The sequence below is a fragment of the Capricornis sumatraensis genome, chromosome 7, assembly GCF_032405125.1.
Source record: "Capricornis sumatraensis isolate serow.1 chromosome 7, serow.2, whole genome shotgun sequence".
NCBI classification, from domain to species: Eukaryota; Metazoa; Chordata; class Mammalia; order Artiodactyla; family Bovidae; genus Capricornis; species Capricornis sumatraensis.
In genome coordinates this window covers 117932458-117950053 of record NC_091075.1, presented here as the reverse complement: position 1 = coordinate 117950053, position 17596 = coordinate 117932458, and the positions used below count along the sequence as shown (strand labels likewise).

The 17596-nt window shown below is 48.6% G+C and overlaps 2 protein-coding genes across 2 annotated transcripts in view; one reads left to right on the top strand and one right to left on the bottom strand.

The window, feature by feature from the left end:
* Positions 1–150: 150 nt before the first annotated feature.
* On the bottom strand, positions 151–678 carry LOC138081886 (uncharacterized). Its single transcript, XM_068974991.1, has one exon. The coding sequence runs from the start codon at positions 676–678 to the stop codon at positions 151–153; it is 528 nt and encodes a 175-aa protein (XP_068831092.1).
* GRK4 (G protein-coupled receptor kinase 4) overlaps positions 676–17596 on the top strand; it is a 52552-nt gene continuing 35631 nt past the window's right edge. The window contains exons 1-2 of the mRNA XM_068974772.1: positions 676–732; positions 14007–14102. Of these exons, the coding sequence (XP_068830873.1) occupies positions 681–732; positions 14007–14102 (148 nt within the window). The 5' untranslated portion in view covers positions 676–680. The remainder of the gene's footprint in view (positions 733–14006; positions 14103–17596) is intronic.

The following is a 17596-nucleotide window of genomic DNA, read 5'->3' as shown; positions in this document are numbered from 1 at the left end:
TTGGGTAAAATACTGCCACGCCCCCGCGCAGCCTTCTCGCCCACAGGCCGAGCACTACAACTCCCAGCAGGCGGCGCTCGCGCCCCGCCGCCTCCGCCCCGCGCGGGGCCTTCTGGGAGCGGTGGTGGCCCGCGAGGCGCCGCCCCCGCCTCAGGGCGCTCTGGCTCCCTCGTCCGAAGAGCCGTTGGCGGGAAGCCGGCTGCTGTGCGAGTAGGTGGCGGCGGCGGCGGCGGCAGTAGCCGTCGCCGCCGGGGGGGGTGCCCCGGCCAGTGAGCCGCTCTCAGGGCGATGGGGCCGGCAGCCTGGACCACGGCGCGGCGGCGGTGACCGCGGGGAACCGGCCCTCCAGCTCCGCGGCCGCAGCCCTCGGGCCCGGAGGCGAGGCGGCCGGGCGCCCTCAGCGTACGAAGCAGCGGCGTCGTCGAAAGCGGACCCAGAGGGGGCGGCGAGGGTGGTGGCCGTGGCCGTGGCCGTGGCCGGGTCCGTGGCAGAAGCAGCAGCAGCAGGTGCAGGAGCCGCAGCCCAGGGCGGGACCCGACGCGGAGTCGGGCGGGCGATGCTCGGGGGCCGCCCCGCGGCCGGTCCCCGCCCCGCGGCCGGTCCCCGCCTTGCCCCCGCCTCCTCCCGCCGAGAGAGCCAGGCGGCGGCGGCGAAGAAGAAGGCGACGACGGCGGTCATCTATGGAGCTCGAGAACTTCTTGGCCAACACGATGCTGCTGAGAGCGCGCCAAGGTGGGTGCACAGCGGCGCCCCGACCTCGCCCGAGTCCTGAGCCCGTGCAGCCCCAGCCCTGCCGGGAACACCGACACTGCCGCGGCCCCCGGATCTTCCGCGGCATCGCGGCATCGCGGCCCCCGCGCCCGCGCAGCCTCACTCTCTGGAGTGCGCGGTCGGCGAGTGGTCTGCCCTGGCACCTGGCGCCTAAGCTGCTCCGTCGCCTTTCGGCGCCGCCTCAGGACCCGAGTGAAGGAAGCGCGCGCTGCCCCAGTTCTGCACTTGCTCCCTGTCCTGCCCTCCTTCCGGAACCTTGGGACGCAGTGTGGCTTCAGCCTCGGGCGATCAGTGTGATCTGTCCCCAAGAGAGGAGGCCAGACCAGCCAGTAAAGCCGGCGGCAAAGAACCGTGTCTTTGTGGTTTTCAAAGGACCACCGAAGAGAATCGCGTGAACCACCCTGGGAGGCCCTTGCCTTAAGTGTGTTTTGTTGTCTAGTCGCTCAGTCGAGTCCGACTCTTGCGACCCGCTGGACTGTAGCCCGCCAGGCTCCTCTGTCCACGAGATTTCCCAGGCAAGAATACTGGAGCGGGGGACTGTTAACATCTCTTCTTGGATTTGAGGTTTGATGGTGTCCAGACTTGTGTAGAGTGGGTTTTAGCCCGACTTAGGGAGAGATTGAACACATTAGGAAGAATTCATGCTGGTCGCAATGTAGAAGCAGCAGTTGGGCCCACCCTTCCACTTGCTGACCCCGGGAGTATAGTTCTCTGTGGAGGTGACCCCTCTGCTGCTCCTGGAGAGATGGGAGGGCTGGCGGCAGAGCCCACCCATAGTTCTTCAGCCCCTTCGCTCTTAGGGCTTCGGTGTGGGGTCAGTCGCTTCATCTTTGTGCTGGCAACAGAGTAAGTGCCCACCGGGGGATGTGTGTTTAATACAATCTGGAAGAAGTATTTTGTTCTCTGTCTCCCAGGGCTTCAGAGTTCCAGTCCTGGTGCACATGTTGGCTAAGTGGAATTCTTGGTGACTTGTGATGCTGCTGAGAAGCATCAATCAGTTCATCTTGTGATTAGGGTAGTGCTTAACATTGTGTAAGGGAAGTTAAGCTGGAATATCAGACTTGGGGAGTTCTCTTTTTAAGCCACCTCCTTCCCATTTCAAGAGGAAAGATCTTGATTAAAATGTGCATGGTTTTTCACACCTTGGAGACTGCATCAGAAACACTATGCAGGAATTTCTCGAAGTCACAGTGAGTGATGCAGAGAATTAGCCACTGAAGTTAGGTGTTACACGGAGGGATTCTGATTTCAGACGTAATGAACTTTCATTATGTAAAGTGTTTGCTGTATTAGGAGTTGAAAATCAAGACCTCAGTACTTCTGTGTGCTCCCTGGAATCCCTCTGAGTAGAAGAACTGAGGACGGGTAGGAAGAAGCCGGGTCCTACTTTGCTGTTCAGGCCCTGGAGAGTCCTTAGAGTAAGACGGGGCATTGATTGTCATCTGGCGCCCCTCACTCTGAACTCAGCACTGATTGTAGAAGTGGATCATCCTCCGTGGAAATCAGATCTGACTGAGGCTGAACCTGTTTTCTTTCTGCTCTGCTTTTATGTTTGGGTATAATGTCTGAGTAGAGAATATTGTACCAAACAGACTGCCTTACAGTGCTGTAGAGCTTAGGTAAGGAGGAGCATGTACGTATTCTAGAAATGCTAACACAAAACCACTGTTTTCTGCCATAAAGCCTAGGACCACGTTGATAATTGCTTAAGGAAGTTTTAAAGTTTATTCCCTCAACTATTAACTTGTGGTATTATAACTCTTACGAGGTGTACCCCCAAGTCAGCAGGGAGTGTTCACTCCTGTGTTAAAGGAGTTATTATATCAGTGTGGTTAATGCTTAGAGAAGTTGAATCGGAAATGTCAGAAAGATGTGAATATTAAGTGCTGCATTTGGTTATGATTTAGGGTTGTTTACCCAAGTTGTAAACTGTTTATTTGTTTTAGGAGCTTGTAGTGTATTTCTCAGAAAGTACCTTCTTGGACACTTGTCTGTTCATGGTTACTTACCTCTCAGTCAGTTTCTCTGGCTCCATATTAGGAAATTAACTTTTGAAATGAGTGGACAGAGCCCGCAGTCATGTTGGCCCTGGGAACTGCAGTGTTGTCAGTCCAGTCATTTCTTAGATTTATTTCAAGTAAAATCAATCTCGGGTTTTTTTGGCCTCAGGTTTGTTCAGATCTTTTCTCCTTTTTCAGGAGTGTCGGCAGATGATGTCTCATTGAAAAAAATTGTGTGTATGTCACTATGCCAAGCACACCTTAAGGAAGTACGAAATCATATTATTCATAAAGTAAAATACAAAACTCACTGCTTCTTTTGAAACTCAGCATTTTTTTCCCCGTGCAGTACATTTGTGAAGCAACTTATGACCTTTAATTGTTTTGAATGAGAAGCTGAAATTGTTTTACATCTTGCTTTTAGGAGACTAACTCCATTTTGTCTCTTGAAGAAATTAACCTTATAAACACGCAGGGAGGAGGATATGATATGAACATTAAACGTAGGTTTTGGTCTTGTGTACAGGAGTTGGTGATGGACAGGGAGGCCCGGAGTGCTGCAGTCCATGGGGTCGTAAAAAGTCGGACACAGCTGAGCAACTGAACTCAACTGAACTGATAGCAATTCTATTGAGGTTTCAGGTTGTAGTTTTATCTAAAGGTTTGTTTAGCACCTGATGTATAGTTGATATACCTTTTATCATTAATGCTATCTCTTGCTGAAGCTTCCTCATCAGGGTTTTTGGTTGCAAGGAGTTTCTGTAAGTAGCTTATATACCTTTCAATTGGTTTGGACATGCTCTTGTATGCTTACTGTTCAGACTTTTTGTGCAGCAGGCCCTTCTTATTTTCGTTTGGCTCTTTCCTCCTTTCGGGGTCCACTTTACCTTCATCCTTCTTGTCCGTGTCGCTGATCTTCCAGCTTAGAGGCACTCTCTGCCCTCTGGGAATCTGGAACTTGGAGTTCGCAGCACAGGGTAGCCAGTGATTCTCGGCTAAACTGTCATCTGTTGTAAGGACAGGACAGAACTCTTACTTTTATTGTTTATCCCTTTCTGTGCTGGCCATATAATTGGCACTTAGTCGACAGTTGGAGATTAAGGGGGGCAATTTGGTAATTTCAAAAAAGAGAAGGTGAAATTTCTGCTGAAAACTAAAGGACTGGCTTGATACGGAGGGCTTAAGGCATGTTCAGGTTTGACTGCAGAGCCTGATGGTTGATAACTGAGAAGAGCTAGTGTTTGTGAGGGTTTGCAGCATCCAGGCAGTGCGCTCAGTTCTCTCTGGGCGCTACCCCCGCTCGGCCCACACCTCATTCTCCTGTTCTGCAGAGCTGGGACTTGGAACAGTCCTACTTCACGGTGTTGGCGGGAGGGCTGCATGGATTAATGTGGTAGAGTGCTTGGTGCTTAAAAAGTGCTCAGTAAATAATCATGGTGGTTGTGGTTGTAGGTTTGTTATGTCCAGAACCTTGATGCTGAGCTGACACATTGCAGCTGTGATCATTTAGTTGACCTTGAACCTGGCTCCTTGTCTCATTCTTCAGCGTTCTCTTCCTGAGTCCCCACATACAGGAGGTCCTTGAATCTCATTTATTCTTGAGCTTCATTATTTGTCTATTTCATTTTTTGTTTGTGCCTTCTCCCAGTACCCCCTTAGATGGTTCTCTACACCTCTTAAGTTGACTGAGGGCAGTGGTTTCCTAGCTGGTCTCTACTTTCAGAGTTTTTTTCTCTTATAATCCCCAGGGCTGCTAGAACACTCTTTCTAAAACACAGAGCTGTTTTCTTTAATAATGTCCTGTTTAAAATTTGGCCCTGGAGCTTCATCCCAGGTCAGGTCCAAATGCCTTAGTTCATCATGGCCCAGAGGGTCCTGCCTGACCACTGGCCTGCTCTCCTCTCCTTGTGCATAGCAGCCTGGGTCACACCAGTTCATGCCCCTGGGCTTTTCCCTCCTGCCTGGCGAAGTCGTCTTCCTTCCTGTTCCAGGAAGCTATTCTGGGACACGTCCGAGGCTCGGCAGAAGGCATGGTCGCTCCATCCCTGCAGCCCTGCTGTGCCCAGGAGAAGCTCTCGCTGCGCTGGGCGCCTGGGCAGCTGTGGGCGCCCTCTGGTGTGCCGTCGGCGCCCAGCACTGTGCTAGCTCAGTCTCTCTGCAAATGCCAAACGCTGGCTGGGGACAGAAGAGCGCGCCTCAAACACCCCTCAGCACTGGCAAGAGCCAGAAAGTGCGATTTCACAGTAGGCTGTCTTTTTAGACTGGCAGTCTGGAAATAGGGACCGAAACCTGAGATTTTGTTCAACTTCAGGGCATCAGTTGACCCCATACTTGGAAATGCTAAGGCTAGTACTGGAAGGTTTATAGTACCTTTATTCATAATCGTCTCAAACTGGAAATAAGTTTTCAACCCAAAGGGTATCAGTAAGAGAATGGATGAGCAAGCCGTGAAACTCAGTAATACTGCGCTGCCTTAGAAAAGAGAACTGCTGACACGTGCAACAGCTGGGCATGTGTTGAGGGGAAGAGCAGAGAAACTGCAGTCCTCCATGATTTCCTGAGCTTGAAGAGAAATCGATTAATCCATGGTCAGCACAGTGCAAGTGGCGATTGCCTGGAGGAAGGGGCGGGGCTGGCACAGTAGAGGCAGGCGGGAGCTTTGGGGGACAATGAGCACGCCCTGTTAATTGGTCCGGGTGGTAATTGCATGCACACATACATTCGTAGAAATTCATCAAGCAAGATTCTTATGATTAGTGCATATTATTGTGCAAATTATACCTGGTAATTACCATTAGCAATCTAATAAATTCTAGTACCTTAGATTTTAAAAATATAATTCTCTAATACCCACTTTATGTCTTGGTGTCTACCAACTGTGAGACAACATCCGCTGGATCATGGAAAAAGCAAGAGAGTTCCAGAAAAACATCTATTTCTGCTTTATTAACTATGCCAGAGCCTTTGACTGTGTGGATCACAATAAACTGTGGAAAATTCTGAAAGAGATGGGCATACCAGACCACCTGATCTGCCTCTTGAGAAACCTATATGCAGGTCAGGAAGCAACAGTTAGAACTGGACACAGAACAACAGACTGGTTCCAAATAGGAAAAGGAGTACGTCAAGGCTGTATATTGTCACCCTGCTTATTTAACTTCTATGCAGAGTACATCATGAGAAACGCTGGGCTGAAGGAAGCACAAGCTGGAATCAAGATTGCCGGGAGAAATGTCAATAACCTCAGATATGCAGATGACACCACCCTTACAACAGAAAGTGAAGAAGAACTAAAGAGCCTCCTGATGAAAGTGAACGAAGAGAGTGAAAAAGTTAGCTTAAAGCTCAACATTCAGAAAACTAAGATCATGGCATCTGGTCCCATCACTTCATGGGAAATAGATGGGGAAACAGTGGAAACAGTGTCAGACTTTATTTTATTGGGCTCCAGAATCACTGCAGATGGTGATTGCAGCCATGAAATTAAAAGACACTTACTCCTTGGGAGGAAAGTTATGACCAACCTAGATAGCATATTAAAAAGCAGAGACATTACTTTGCCAACAAAGGTCCGTCTAGTCAAAGCTATGGTTTTTCCTGTGGTCATGTACGGATGTGAGAGTTGGACTGTGAAGAAAGCTGAGCACTGAAGAATTGATGCTTTTGAATTGTGGTGTTGGAGAAGACTCTTGAGAGTCCCCTGGACTGCAAGGAGGTCCAACCAGTCCATCCTAAAGGAGATCAGTCCTGGGTGTTCACTGGAAGGACTGATGTTGAAGCTGAAACTCCAATACTTTGGCCACCTGATGCGAAGAGCTGACTCATTTGAAAAGACCCTGATGTGGGGAAGATTGAAGGCAAGAGGAGAAGGGGACGACAGGGAATGAGATGGCTGGATGGCATCACCGACTCAATGGACATGGGTTTGGGTGGACTCCGGGAGATGGTGATGGACAGGGAGGCCTGGTGTGCTGCAGTCCATGGGGTCACAGAAAGTCGGACACAACTGAGCAACTGAAGTGAACTGAACTAAAGTGAGAAATATAAAGATTGTCCCCTTTCTTTGGAGCTCACAGGCTGGTGAAGGGGTAGGTTGACAGTAATTGACACACAGGACAATGTGACAAAGAGGACATGGCCAGAGCTGCTTAAACAGGTGAAGGGACCCACTCTGCCTGGGAACACAGAAAAGTGAGACTGTGGCGAGCTGAGCCTGGAAGGACAAACAGGAGTTTCCCAGACGAACAGAGAGGAAGGAGCCCTGCAGCCAGAGAAACGCAGGACATGGGGTGCAAAGGGTGGAGGAAGCTAGCTGTGCTCGGGGAGCCGTGTGGCGTCCACACAGGTGGTATAGAGGACAGTCCCGGAGAACAGAGGCTGGAAACCACCAGCTGGGGAGGGGGCTTCACGGCCAGTTTTGTGTTCTTTAAGATCACCTTGGCGTAGCCTGAGAGAGACAGACTGAAGGCAAGGGAAGTCAGGGTGGGGCCTTTGCCCAGTTCATCTGAGAAATGCTGAGTCTGGACAAAAGGGACAACAGGACGAAGAGAGGAGGGGGCAGATGCTAGAGGATTTGGGGGTGGAAGTAACGGGACCTGGTGGAAGGCAGGCTGTGGGATGTGAGTGAGAGAGTAGGGCCTGGGAAGCCTCCTGGGTCTCTGATTATAACCAGGCCTCCCCCACAGGGTGCCGTTTTCCGTGGGGCTTCCTTGTGGTCCAGTGGCTAAGACTGCATGCTCTCGACGTGGGGGCCAGGTTGGATCTCTGGTCAGGGGACTGGATCCTGCATGCTGCAACTAAGACCTGGCATAGCCAAATAAATAAAAAAAATTTTAATTCCTGTTCCTTAAAAAAAGAATTCCTGTTTCTAACTGATATCATCTGCCAACCTTCAGCCCAAATTTCATTTCCAAAGCAGACGCCATCAATTACAAATAATTTCTAACTTACAGGATATTGGATCTTAAGCTCATAAGTGACGGACACACAGAACAACAGAGATGGGAACAAATCAGCTGAATTACAATATTTAAATCATAAAAGGTTTTAGTCTATTAACCATCAAAAACTACAAAGTGTCCGACATAATATTTCAGGTTGATTGAGTGAAGCCGTGATGAATGAGGAGAATATTCTTGGGGAACTTTGTACGCAAAGCAAACACCAGCCAGTCCTTTAATAGTTTCCGGGTCTCCATGTGCCTGCCAGACTGACCCAGGCCCATGACAGGACTTGATGAAAGCGTCTGTTCCCAGTGAGTCTCCTCTCCCCTGACACTTAATGGGAGCTTGGTGCCTTATAATATTTACTTTAAACTGCAAAGCAGAAAGACCAGCCTGGGAGAGGAATATCACAGTTAAGCTGAAACTCATGGTGATAGCCTCCATTTTAATTAATGTCCTATTATTCATATTGCTGTTGATTTTTAGAAATAGTTTCATGTTAGGTATCATACTAAAAACAACGCAGGCCATATTCCCATTAATGTGAAATTCCCGTTAATTTCTGACAAGGGAAAATACATTTTCCCCGGCATGAAACTTTGATTATTGGCTGCGGTCATCAGGACCTAAGATGCTCAGGAGTCTTTGTAAAGTACTTCATCTAACGCCACGTCATTTTCATCCACTGGGATGTAGTGGCAGATCTGCTGTTTGAAAGGCAAGACCTGGATGTAGGGCTCCATGGTCTGGGACCACAGACAGTGCTTCCAGTAGGCGGTGTAGCTGCCCTGGCTGCAAACAGTTACCGTGAAGACACCGCATGAGATGAGATCAGTTCCCCTGTCTGACAAGGCCTTCTCCCGAACCTCATCCTCACTGAGCTGATGAATGGTCCAGGACGTCTGGGGAAGTTTCCTCGGGTGACAATAACTTCACTGTATCTGCGTGATTCCTCTGAAACTGGTGTGTGTGCACTCAGTCATGTCTGACTCTTTGCAACACCATGGACTGCACCCTGCCCCATGGAATTCTCCAGGCAAGAACACTGAAGTGGGTTGCCATTTTCTTCTCCAGGGGATCTTCCCGAACCAGGGATCTAACCCGAGTCTCCACATTCAGAGGCAGATTCTTTATCACTGAGCCACCTGGGAGGCCCTCTGGAGCTGGTACCGTGGAAGAAAGTGAGTTTTCCCTTGGGATTTCCCTGGTGTCCTGTGGCCAAGACTCCAAGCTCCCAATGCAGGGAGCCCTGGTTTCAGGGAACTGGATCCCATATGCCACAACCGAGAGTTCACCTGCTGCAACTGAAGACCCCACATGCCGTAACTAAGACCTCATGCAGCCAAATAAATAAATGCTTTCAAAAAGGCAGGTTTTGCCTTGTTGGAAAATGTCCTGGTTTTCTGTTCTGTCTCAGTGTCATCTTGCACACTCAGGCTGGGGAGCCATCAGGGTTCTCCAACGTGTGTCTCCAGCCTGCCGCTGTGGACACAATGCTTGCTCCCTGCCCTCACCCCAAACTCACCTACTGACGCTCTGGGGCCCACTGGGAAGGGATTTGGAGGCAGGGCATTTGCGGGGTAACTGTGTGTGGATGAGGTTGCAAGGGAGGCCTTTTGATGATTAACACCCTTATAAACAGCATGTACTGAGGAAAGGCCGTGTGAGGACGGAACAAGGGCAGGCATATATAAACCAGGCACCGGATCTGCTGGTGCCTTGATCTCGGAAATCCCGCTCAGAGCCCTGAGCAATGGGTGCTTGTTGTCTGAGTCACATGGCCTGCGGCGATCTGTCACAGCAGCCTCAGTGGTACGCATCTGCAGATCGCCTGTCCACCTGCCCACTTGGCATTGCTCCTCCTAGACCTCAGTGCACACAAAAGAAAGTCAGAACTAGAACCTTAATTCTCCTGACCCAGTTTTTTCTTTCAGCATCTCAGTTGAAGCTCAGGCCCAAATCCTAGAATTGCCTTGATCCTTATACAGCATCCCCAGTCACGGGACAATTATTTTCATATCTCTCTTCAAAATATAATCGACTCTGACCTCTCGCCACCTGAACCTGGAAGACTGCAGTTGCTGCTGCTTTGGCTTACTTCTGCCTTTCTGACCCTGTGGTCTGTTCTCAACACACCAGCCAGTGTGATTCTGTTGAAGTTCATGTTGGATGTGTCGGCCTTCTCTCCTACCTTCTTCATGGCTTTGGAGTCTGAGTAAAAGCAGAAACATTGGAATTACCAGGACAGCCAAAAGTAAATAATTTTTTTTTAAAGAAATGAAGAATGCCTTTGTGGGCTCATTTTTAGACTGTACAGGGCTGAGGAGAGACTGAGCTTCAGGATGTGATAGTAGAGACTCCTGAAACTGAAAAGGAGAAAAAAAAGACTGAAAAGAAATCAGAACACCCAGGAACTGAGAGACAGCTGCAGAAAGTGTAACGTGCACACAAGGGAAGACTAGAGGGGGAAGAAACAGGGAAAGAAGTGGAAGAGGTTTGAAACAATGATGACTGAACATTTCCCCAAACTAACGGCAGCCATCAAGCCACAAATCCAGGAAGCTCAGAAAACAAGTAGGATAAATGTCCCCCAAAACTACACCTAGGCAAATCACATTCAAAAATAAGGAAATCACACTAAACACACCAAAATAAGAATGGTAACTATGAAGAAACAAACAAAAAACCCCAAAAGTATGGAATTCAAAGGTAAAGAAGAAAACCAGAGAGAACACCACCTTCTAAAGGACGAAAGATAGGAATTGCATCTGACTTCCGAGAAACTACACAGACTTTCTTAAGAAAATATCCCTCATTAATGAAGAAGATGGACTTTCTAGTTCAGTTCAGTGGCTCAGTCGTGTCTGACTTTGCTACCCCATGAACTGCAGTATGCCAGGCTTCCCTGTCTATCACCAACCCCTGGAGCTTGTTCAAACTCACATCCTTCAAGTTGATGATGCCATCCAACCGTCTCATCCTCTGTCGTCCCCTTCTCCTCCTGACTTCAATCTTTACTTTGCAGTTTTTTAAATAAGGTAATTTTACTGCCTGTGAAGTGGCATAGTGTTATTTGAGAGTGGACTTGGATTAGTCATAAATATATATTATTAACTCTAAAACAACCACTAAAAGCAATTTAAAGAGAAGTATAATTTATGTACTAAGAAAGATGAGAAAATTGTTTTATAATATGATCAATTATAACTGTGAAAGGCAAAAAAAGAATGGAAGACAACAATAAGAACAAAGAACAAGGGCAAGAAATTTTCAGAAAAGAGTAACTAATATTGTAGATGGTAATCCAACTATGTTAGTAATCACTTTTCATGGGAGGGGTCTAAGTATACTGATTTTAAGAGGTTGTCAGAGTGTATGAAAAAACAAGACCCAACTCTGTTGTCTGTAGGAAACCCATCTTAAATATAGAGATGCATATAGGCTAAAAACAGATGGAGAAAGATGCACCGTGCTAACACTTGTCGAAAGACAGCGGTGCGCAGCGGCGTCCCACTAGCTGTCCGTTTCATATGTGACAGCGGCTTCCCACTAGCTGTTTCATATGCGACAGCAGCGCCCCACTGGCTGTCCATCTCATAAGCGCAGCTGCGTCCCACTGGCTGGCTGTTTCATATGCGCAGCGGCGTCCCACTGGCTGTCCGTCTCATATGTGCAGCGGCGCCCCACTGGGTGTCTGTCTGTTAGGCACAGCGGTGCCCCACTGGCTGTCTGTCTCATATGCGCAGTGGTGTCCCACTGGCTGGCTGTTTCATATGTGCAGGGGTGTCCCAATGGCTGTCCGTCTCATGCGCAGCGGCGTCCTGCTGGCTGTCCGTCTCATAAGCGCAGTGGCGCCTGGCTGGCTGGCTGTCTTATACGTGCAGTGGCCTCTCGCTGGCTGTCCGTCTCATATGCGCAGGGGCGCCCCACTAGCTGTCTGTTTCATACGCGATAGTGCACAGAAGCCAATGCTGCTCTCAGCTTGTCTCCTCTCCTTCCCGCACTGTGTCCACAAGGTCATTCTCTGAATCTTCGCCTCTATTCTTGGCCTGCAAATGGATTCATCAGTGTCATTTTTCTAGATTCTGTATATATGTGTTAATGTGAAAAGCCTATTGTTGGAAAAGACCCTGGTGCTGGGAAAGAGGGAAAGAAGAGAAGTGGGTGGCATCACTGACTCAGTGGGCGTGAGTTTGAGCAAGCTCCGGGAGATAGTGAAGGACAGGGAAGCCTGGTGTGCTGTAGTCCGTGTGGTTGCGAAGAGAGTCAGACATGACTTAGTAACTGAATGATGAGTGTGATGCTCTTTCTGACTCACTCCACCCCGTACGACAGGCTTTAGGCTCGCCCACATTGCTGCAGGTGTCCCAGTTGCGCTCCTTTTCTCGGCTGAGTAATATTCCGTCGTCTGTATCTGCCACACCCCCTTTACCCATTTCTCTCTCAGGGTACTGAGCTCAGTGCTCTGTGGCATCCTGGAGGGGTGGGGTGCTGGGGGCAGAAGGGAGGTTCACGAGGGAGGGGATGTGTGTACGCAACGTGGCTGATTCATGATGTACAGCAGAAACTGACACAACATTGTAAAGCAATTGTATTCCAATAAAAATTTTTAAAAAACCATTATCAGCCTACCTTCCTTGCCGTTGTTGTGGTTGTTCAGTCACTCAGTCGCGTCTGACTCTTTGTGACCCTGTGGAGTACAGCACGCCAGGCCCCTACCCATAGGTAACTATTACTCTGATTTATATAACTGTAAATTAGTTTCAGCTGTTTTTGAAATTTGTATCAATGGAATTATACTGTCTGAATTATTTTGTGTCCAACTTCCTTTGGCTTCTCTGATAGCTCAGTTGGTAAAGAATCCTGCAATGCAGGAGACCCCGGTTCGATTCCTGGGTCAGGAAGATTCGCTGGAGGAGGGATAGGCTGCCCACTCCAGTGTTCTTGGACTTCCCTTGTGGCTCAGCTGGTAAGAATCCGCCTGCAATGCGGGAGACCTGGGTTCGATCCCTGAGGTGGGAAGATCCCCTGGAGAAGGGAAAGGTACCCACTCCTGTGTTCCAGCCTGGAGAGTCCCGTGGACTGTGTAATAGTCCACGGGGTCACAGAGAGTCGGATGCGGCTGAGCGACTTGCACTCACTCTCCTTTACTCAGGATTGCTTTGAAGCCTGTCCATGCCGTAGGCGGTCAGAACACGTCCACTCTCCTTGCTCCGCAGTGTTCAGTCGTGCTCAAACAGCACAGTTTTTGCCCCTGCCCCAAGAAGACAGCGGGAGTGCCTGTGTCCATCCACACAGCCGAAACTTCAGAGGAAGGAAGGTCATCAGGAGTGAAGAGGAAGGGGACTTCCCTGGTGGGCCAGTGGTTAGGCATCTGCCTTCCATTGCAGGGCATGGCGGTTTGATTGCGGCTTGGGGAACTACCATCCCAGATGCTCTGGGGCAACTAAGCCCCTGCCCCTCAACTACTGGGCCTGCTGACTGCAGCCTGGGCGCCGCAACTGGAGAGAAGCCTGCAGGCTGCAGCTAGGACCTGCTGCTGCTGCTGCTGCTAAGTTGATTCAGTCGTGTCTGACTCTGTGCAGCCCACCAGGCTCCCCCGTCCCTGGGATTCTCCAGGCAAGAACACTGGAGTGGGGTGCCATTTCCTTCTCCAGTGCATGAAAGTGAAAAGTGAAAGTGAAGTCTCTCAGTCATATCCGACTCTGTGCGACCCCATGGACTGCAGCCTACCAGGCTCTTTTGTCCATGGGATTTTCCAGGCAAGAGTACTGAAGTGGGGTGCCATTGCCTTCTCCAGCAGCTAGGACCTGGCACAGCCTAATAATAAATAAATAAATAAATAAATAAAAACGTCTTTCTAAACTATTATCTAATTGCTCTTCCTACCTTGTCTTGCTAGGGAAAGTCCTCCTAGGCCTTTCGGAGGCTTGCATCCTCACCTCCAAGGTCTCTGCCCACGTGTGACCCAAAGGGGCCTCTCCTGGTCCCATCTCAGCCCAATGAGCACCCTCCGCCTTTGCATGGCCTGGTTTTGTTTCACACCATTTATCAGTGTGTGTGTGTGTGTGTGCGCGCTCTGTCACTTCAGTCGCGTCTGACTCTTTGCAGCCCCATGGACTGTAGCCCACCAGGCTCTTCTGTCCATGGGATTCTCCAGGCAAGAATACTGGACTGCCATGCCCCATTCAGGGATCTTCCCAACCCAGGGAACACATGAGTGGAAGTAAGTAGCTGTTAGAAATGCGTAGTTCTGAATGTTACAGAAATACTTTTTTTGTTTGTTTTTTAGGAGGGATTAGCAAGAAAAGTGGTCGTAGTAGGAAGTGGAGGGAGATGCTGAGACTGCCCCCCGTCAGCCAGTGCAGTGAGCTTCGCCAGTCCATCGGTGAGTATGGAGGCGTGCCCGTTGCTCCGGAGGCCACGTCTGGTGTGTGCTGTTTCCCTTTGTTGGAAGTTATTTTCTCTTGAGTCCCTTGTTTGTTTCAAATCCTCTATAATAGATTCTCCTTATACCATCAGGATTCTTCACAGGAAAAAACCACATAAGTTTTCTAATGTGCGTTAGAAACATTATCAAGTATATGGCTATTGACTTTTTCATTAAAAAGATCTTGGAAATTCCCTGGTGACCCAGTGGGTAGGACTCCACACTTTCTTTCGCTGCTGTGGGCCCAGGTTCCATGCCTGGTCGGGGAACTAAGATCCCACAAGCTGTGCAGCACAATGAAATGAATAAATAAAAATAAATAAAATGAAGACCATTCTTTAAGATGTAATATAGGCCCATTGTTCTGGATAGAACCGAAGAGAAATGTAGCAATCATCCCCTCTAGAAGGGAACGCTGGTAACCCTTTCTCATTCTTCTTCCAGACGGTTCTCTATGCGTGTGGACAGGAATTCTCGATGGGAACTTCAGGAAAAGAGTGGTCAGATTAAACAATAAGATGCCTCAGTGTCATGGAGACTGTGAGAGTGAGAGTAGCGACAGGTCCTGACCCGAGCGAAGAAGTCGTGCGTAGAGCCTTGCGTGAGGGCGGCCATCACTGTTTGTTTAGAGATGTGATTTCCAGTTCACAGGATACGCATCAGAGTGTGGATATTCCCCAGTCCTCTTACCCTTGCCTGTGACTTTGCTGACACTGACTGTTACCAGTGTTTTCATCCGTTTGTCGTTCAGTCGCTTATTCGTATCCGACTCTTCGTGACCCCGTGGACTGCGACACGCCACGCTCCCTGTCCGTCACTGTCTCCTGAAGTTTGCTCAGATTCATGTCAAATTGTAATTTGAAAAATGGTCTCATTTTAATTGTGGATGGAGTTGAGCAGTTTCCTTGGGTTTTTTCAGTTTTATTTTCTTCCAGTTCATTTGTAAAAGTTCTTCATATGCAAAATGAGTTACCCTTTTATGTTCAGTGTGAACACATTTTCTATTTCTGCTCTTGCCTTTTGACTGGCAGTATTTTTTCAATATGGACGTTTTAAATTTTTATGTAGACAAATATATCAATATTTTTCTTAGCCTCTGAACTTTATGTTGTATTTAGGGAAGACATCTTTACTCCAAGATAATTTTTTAAAAATCTGTTTTTTCTTTAGTACCATTGTAGTTCCTTGTAAAGAAAGTTTAAATATTTTAACTATCAAAGTTAACTTCAGATAGCATAAAGTCAGAGTATTTTTCCCCTAAAAAAACCTACTCAACCTTGTTAATTAACCTCATTACATTTTTTTCTCATTATGTTTTCAAAATAGCAATTTTTTAAAGATATAATTAGTATGCCCTATAGTTCACCTGTTTAAAGTCTATAATTCAGTGGTTTTTAATATATTCACAGAGTTGTGCAACCATTACCACAATCAGTTTTTTTAGTTTTACCACATTTTCACCACCTGGAAAGAAACCCCGTGCCCACTGGTAGTCACTCCCGATTCCCCGCCCCCCCACTTGCAGCCAAAGGCAGCCACCCATCCACTCCTGTGTCTGTGGATTTGCCGACCCCAGACATTTCATACAGATAGGAACCAGACACGAGGTCTCGTGTGGCTGGCTTCTTTTCACTCACCCTCGCCTTCTCAGAGCTCCTGCACTGTGCACCATGGATCAGTCCTTTCCTCCTTTTTGTTGTCAAATACTCTTCCACTGTACATATTATGCTTTATCCATTCATCATTTCGTAGATATTGAGTTGTTTTCCATTTTTTGTCTGTTATGAATAATATGGCTACAGTTCAGTTCAGTCGCTCAGTCGTGTCCAACTCTTTGCGACCCCATGGACTGCAGCACGCCAGGCTTCCCTGTCTATCACCTACTCCTGGAGTTTACTCACACTCATGTCCATTGAGTCGGTGACGCCATCCAACCATCTATCTCATCCTCTGTCTTCCCTTTCTCCTCCCGCCTTCAATCTTTCCCAGCCTCAGGGTCTTTTCCAATGAGTCGGTTCATCACATCAGGTGGCCAAAGTTGTTCATGTACAAGTCTTTTTTACTTGTGGCAAAATAAACATAACAGAAGTGGCCACTTTAACTGTTTTGAAGTATACAGTTCAGTGGTGTTGGTTTGGAGGTTGTACGTGTCTGAGAAGGACCTCTGTCTGCCTGTGCTGCACACACGATGCAGACCTTGGTGCAGCTCAGGGCTGGCTGCTCTGAGCCCGCGATTTCCCCAGCGTCCCTGAGAGCGGCCCTCCCTGTCGTTGCCGCCTCACTGCTGAGGTACTTGGAACTGGAACCAGTTGCCTTCTGAGACACTTTTATTGTGAGAAACTGGCCCTTCCCTCCCGTGCTTGTTGCCTCCCTCAGGTCACCACTGCTCTTCGGCTGGCTGGTACCCCGGTCCCAGCTTGCTGTCCCTCTCCCCGTCCATGGCCCAGGTCTTTCCAGATGGCCCTCGGACATGAGCATGTCCCACAGGTCTCTGCTGTCTTCAGAATGCCCTACTTGTAAGTATAACTGTGAAGGTCAAACGCGGCGATCTGCGGAGAGGACTCACAGGTGCCCTGGCATACGGTGAGAGGAGAAGATTCTCTCCTGTAGTTTGTTTTTATCCGCTTCTTCCCGGACGGAGGGAGACTCCTTGTGTGGCATCTAGGCCTTTTGAAGCTGTGAGCTGTCTTTTTTTTTTCCCTTGAAGCTTCATTTGCCTCCACATTGGCCTCCCTGCATGTCCTCTTTCAGCCTCTCTGAACTGCTTGTGGGGTCAGTCGTTTGCCTTCTGTGTATCTTGGCCCATAGATTGTCCTAACAAATTAAAATCTGGTACAGGAGTATAACATTATAGGTCTGTGCGATCTAGAAGCTGTTAAGCGTGGCTGGATCCAGAAAGAAGAAAACGCTCTGAACTGGACTCACCCTCTGCCGAGGAGCACAGAGCTGTCGGTTTCCCGTCTGTCTGTCTGTGTTTTGCTCCTGCTTTGCACCCGCGAGCTGTCCTCTCTGGCTTCCGTTTTGTCCTCTTCGATTTCTCTCTTACTCTGTTACCACAGCTCCTCAAGTAATTTTTACTGCTTACTGTGTCCCTCTGGATCTTTACATTTTGTGGTTAATTTTTTGTTCTTTCTCAGAGGTTTTGTTTCTCCTTAACTGCTGGGAATGCCTCTGAGATGTCTCTACCTCTGGGTCAGCCTTCTTTTGTCACGTTTAACATTTATTGGAGCCTTTAATCTTGGGCCTGGGAAAGTATTTAATTATAAAACTTCATGTATGCTTCATTATAAAATTTAATGTGTGTCTAATTTAAGAGAGGGGCTTCCTCTGTGGTCATGTGCTTTGGCTTTCCTGGGCACCCCTCTCTTGCATGGGGTTCTGGAAGGTGGGTGGGTCAGCGAGGTCCCGTCCAGACGGAGCCTGTGTCCCGGGGGCCACAGACAGCGTTGCTC

What these genes read in the sequence shown, in the direction of transcription:
- LOC138081886 (XM_068974991.1), bottom strand. Translation starts at nt 678, where the DNA reads ATGACCGCCGTCGTCGCCTTCTTCTTCGCCGCCGCCGCCTGGCTCTCT.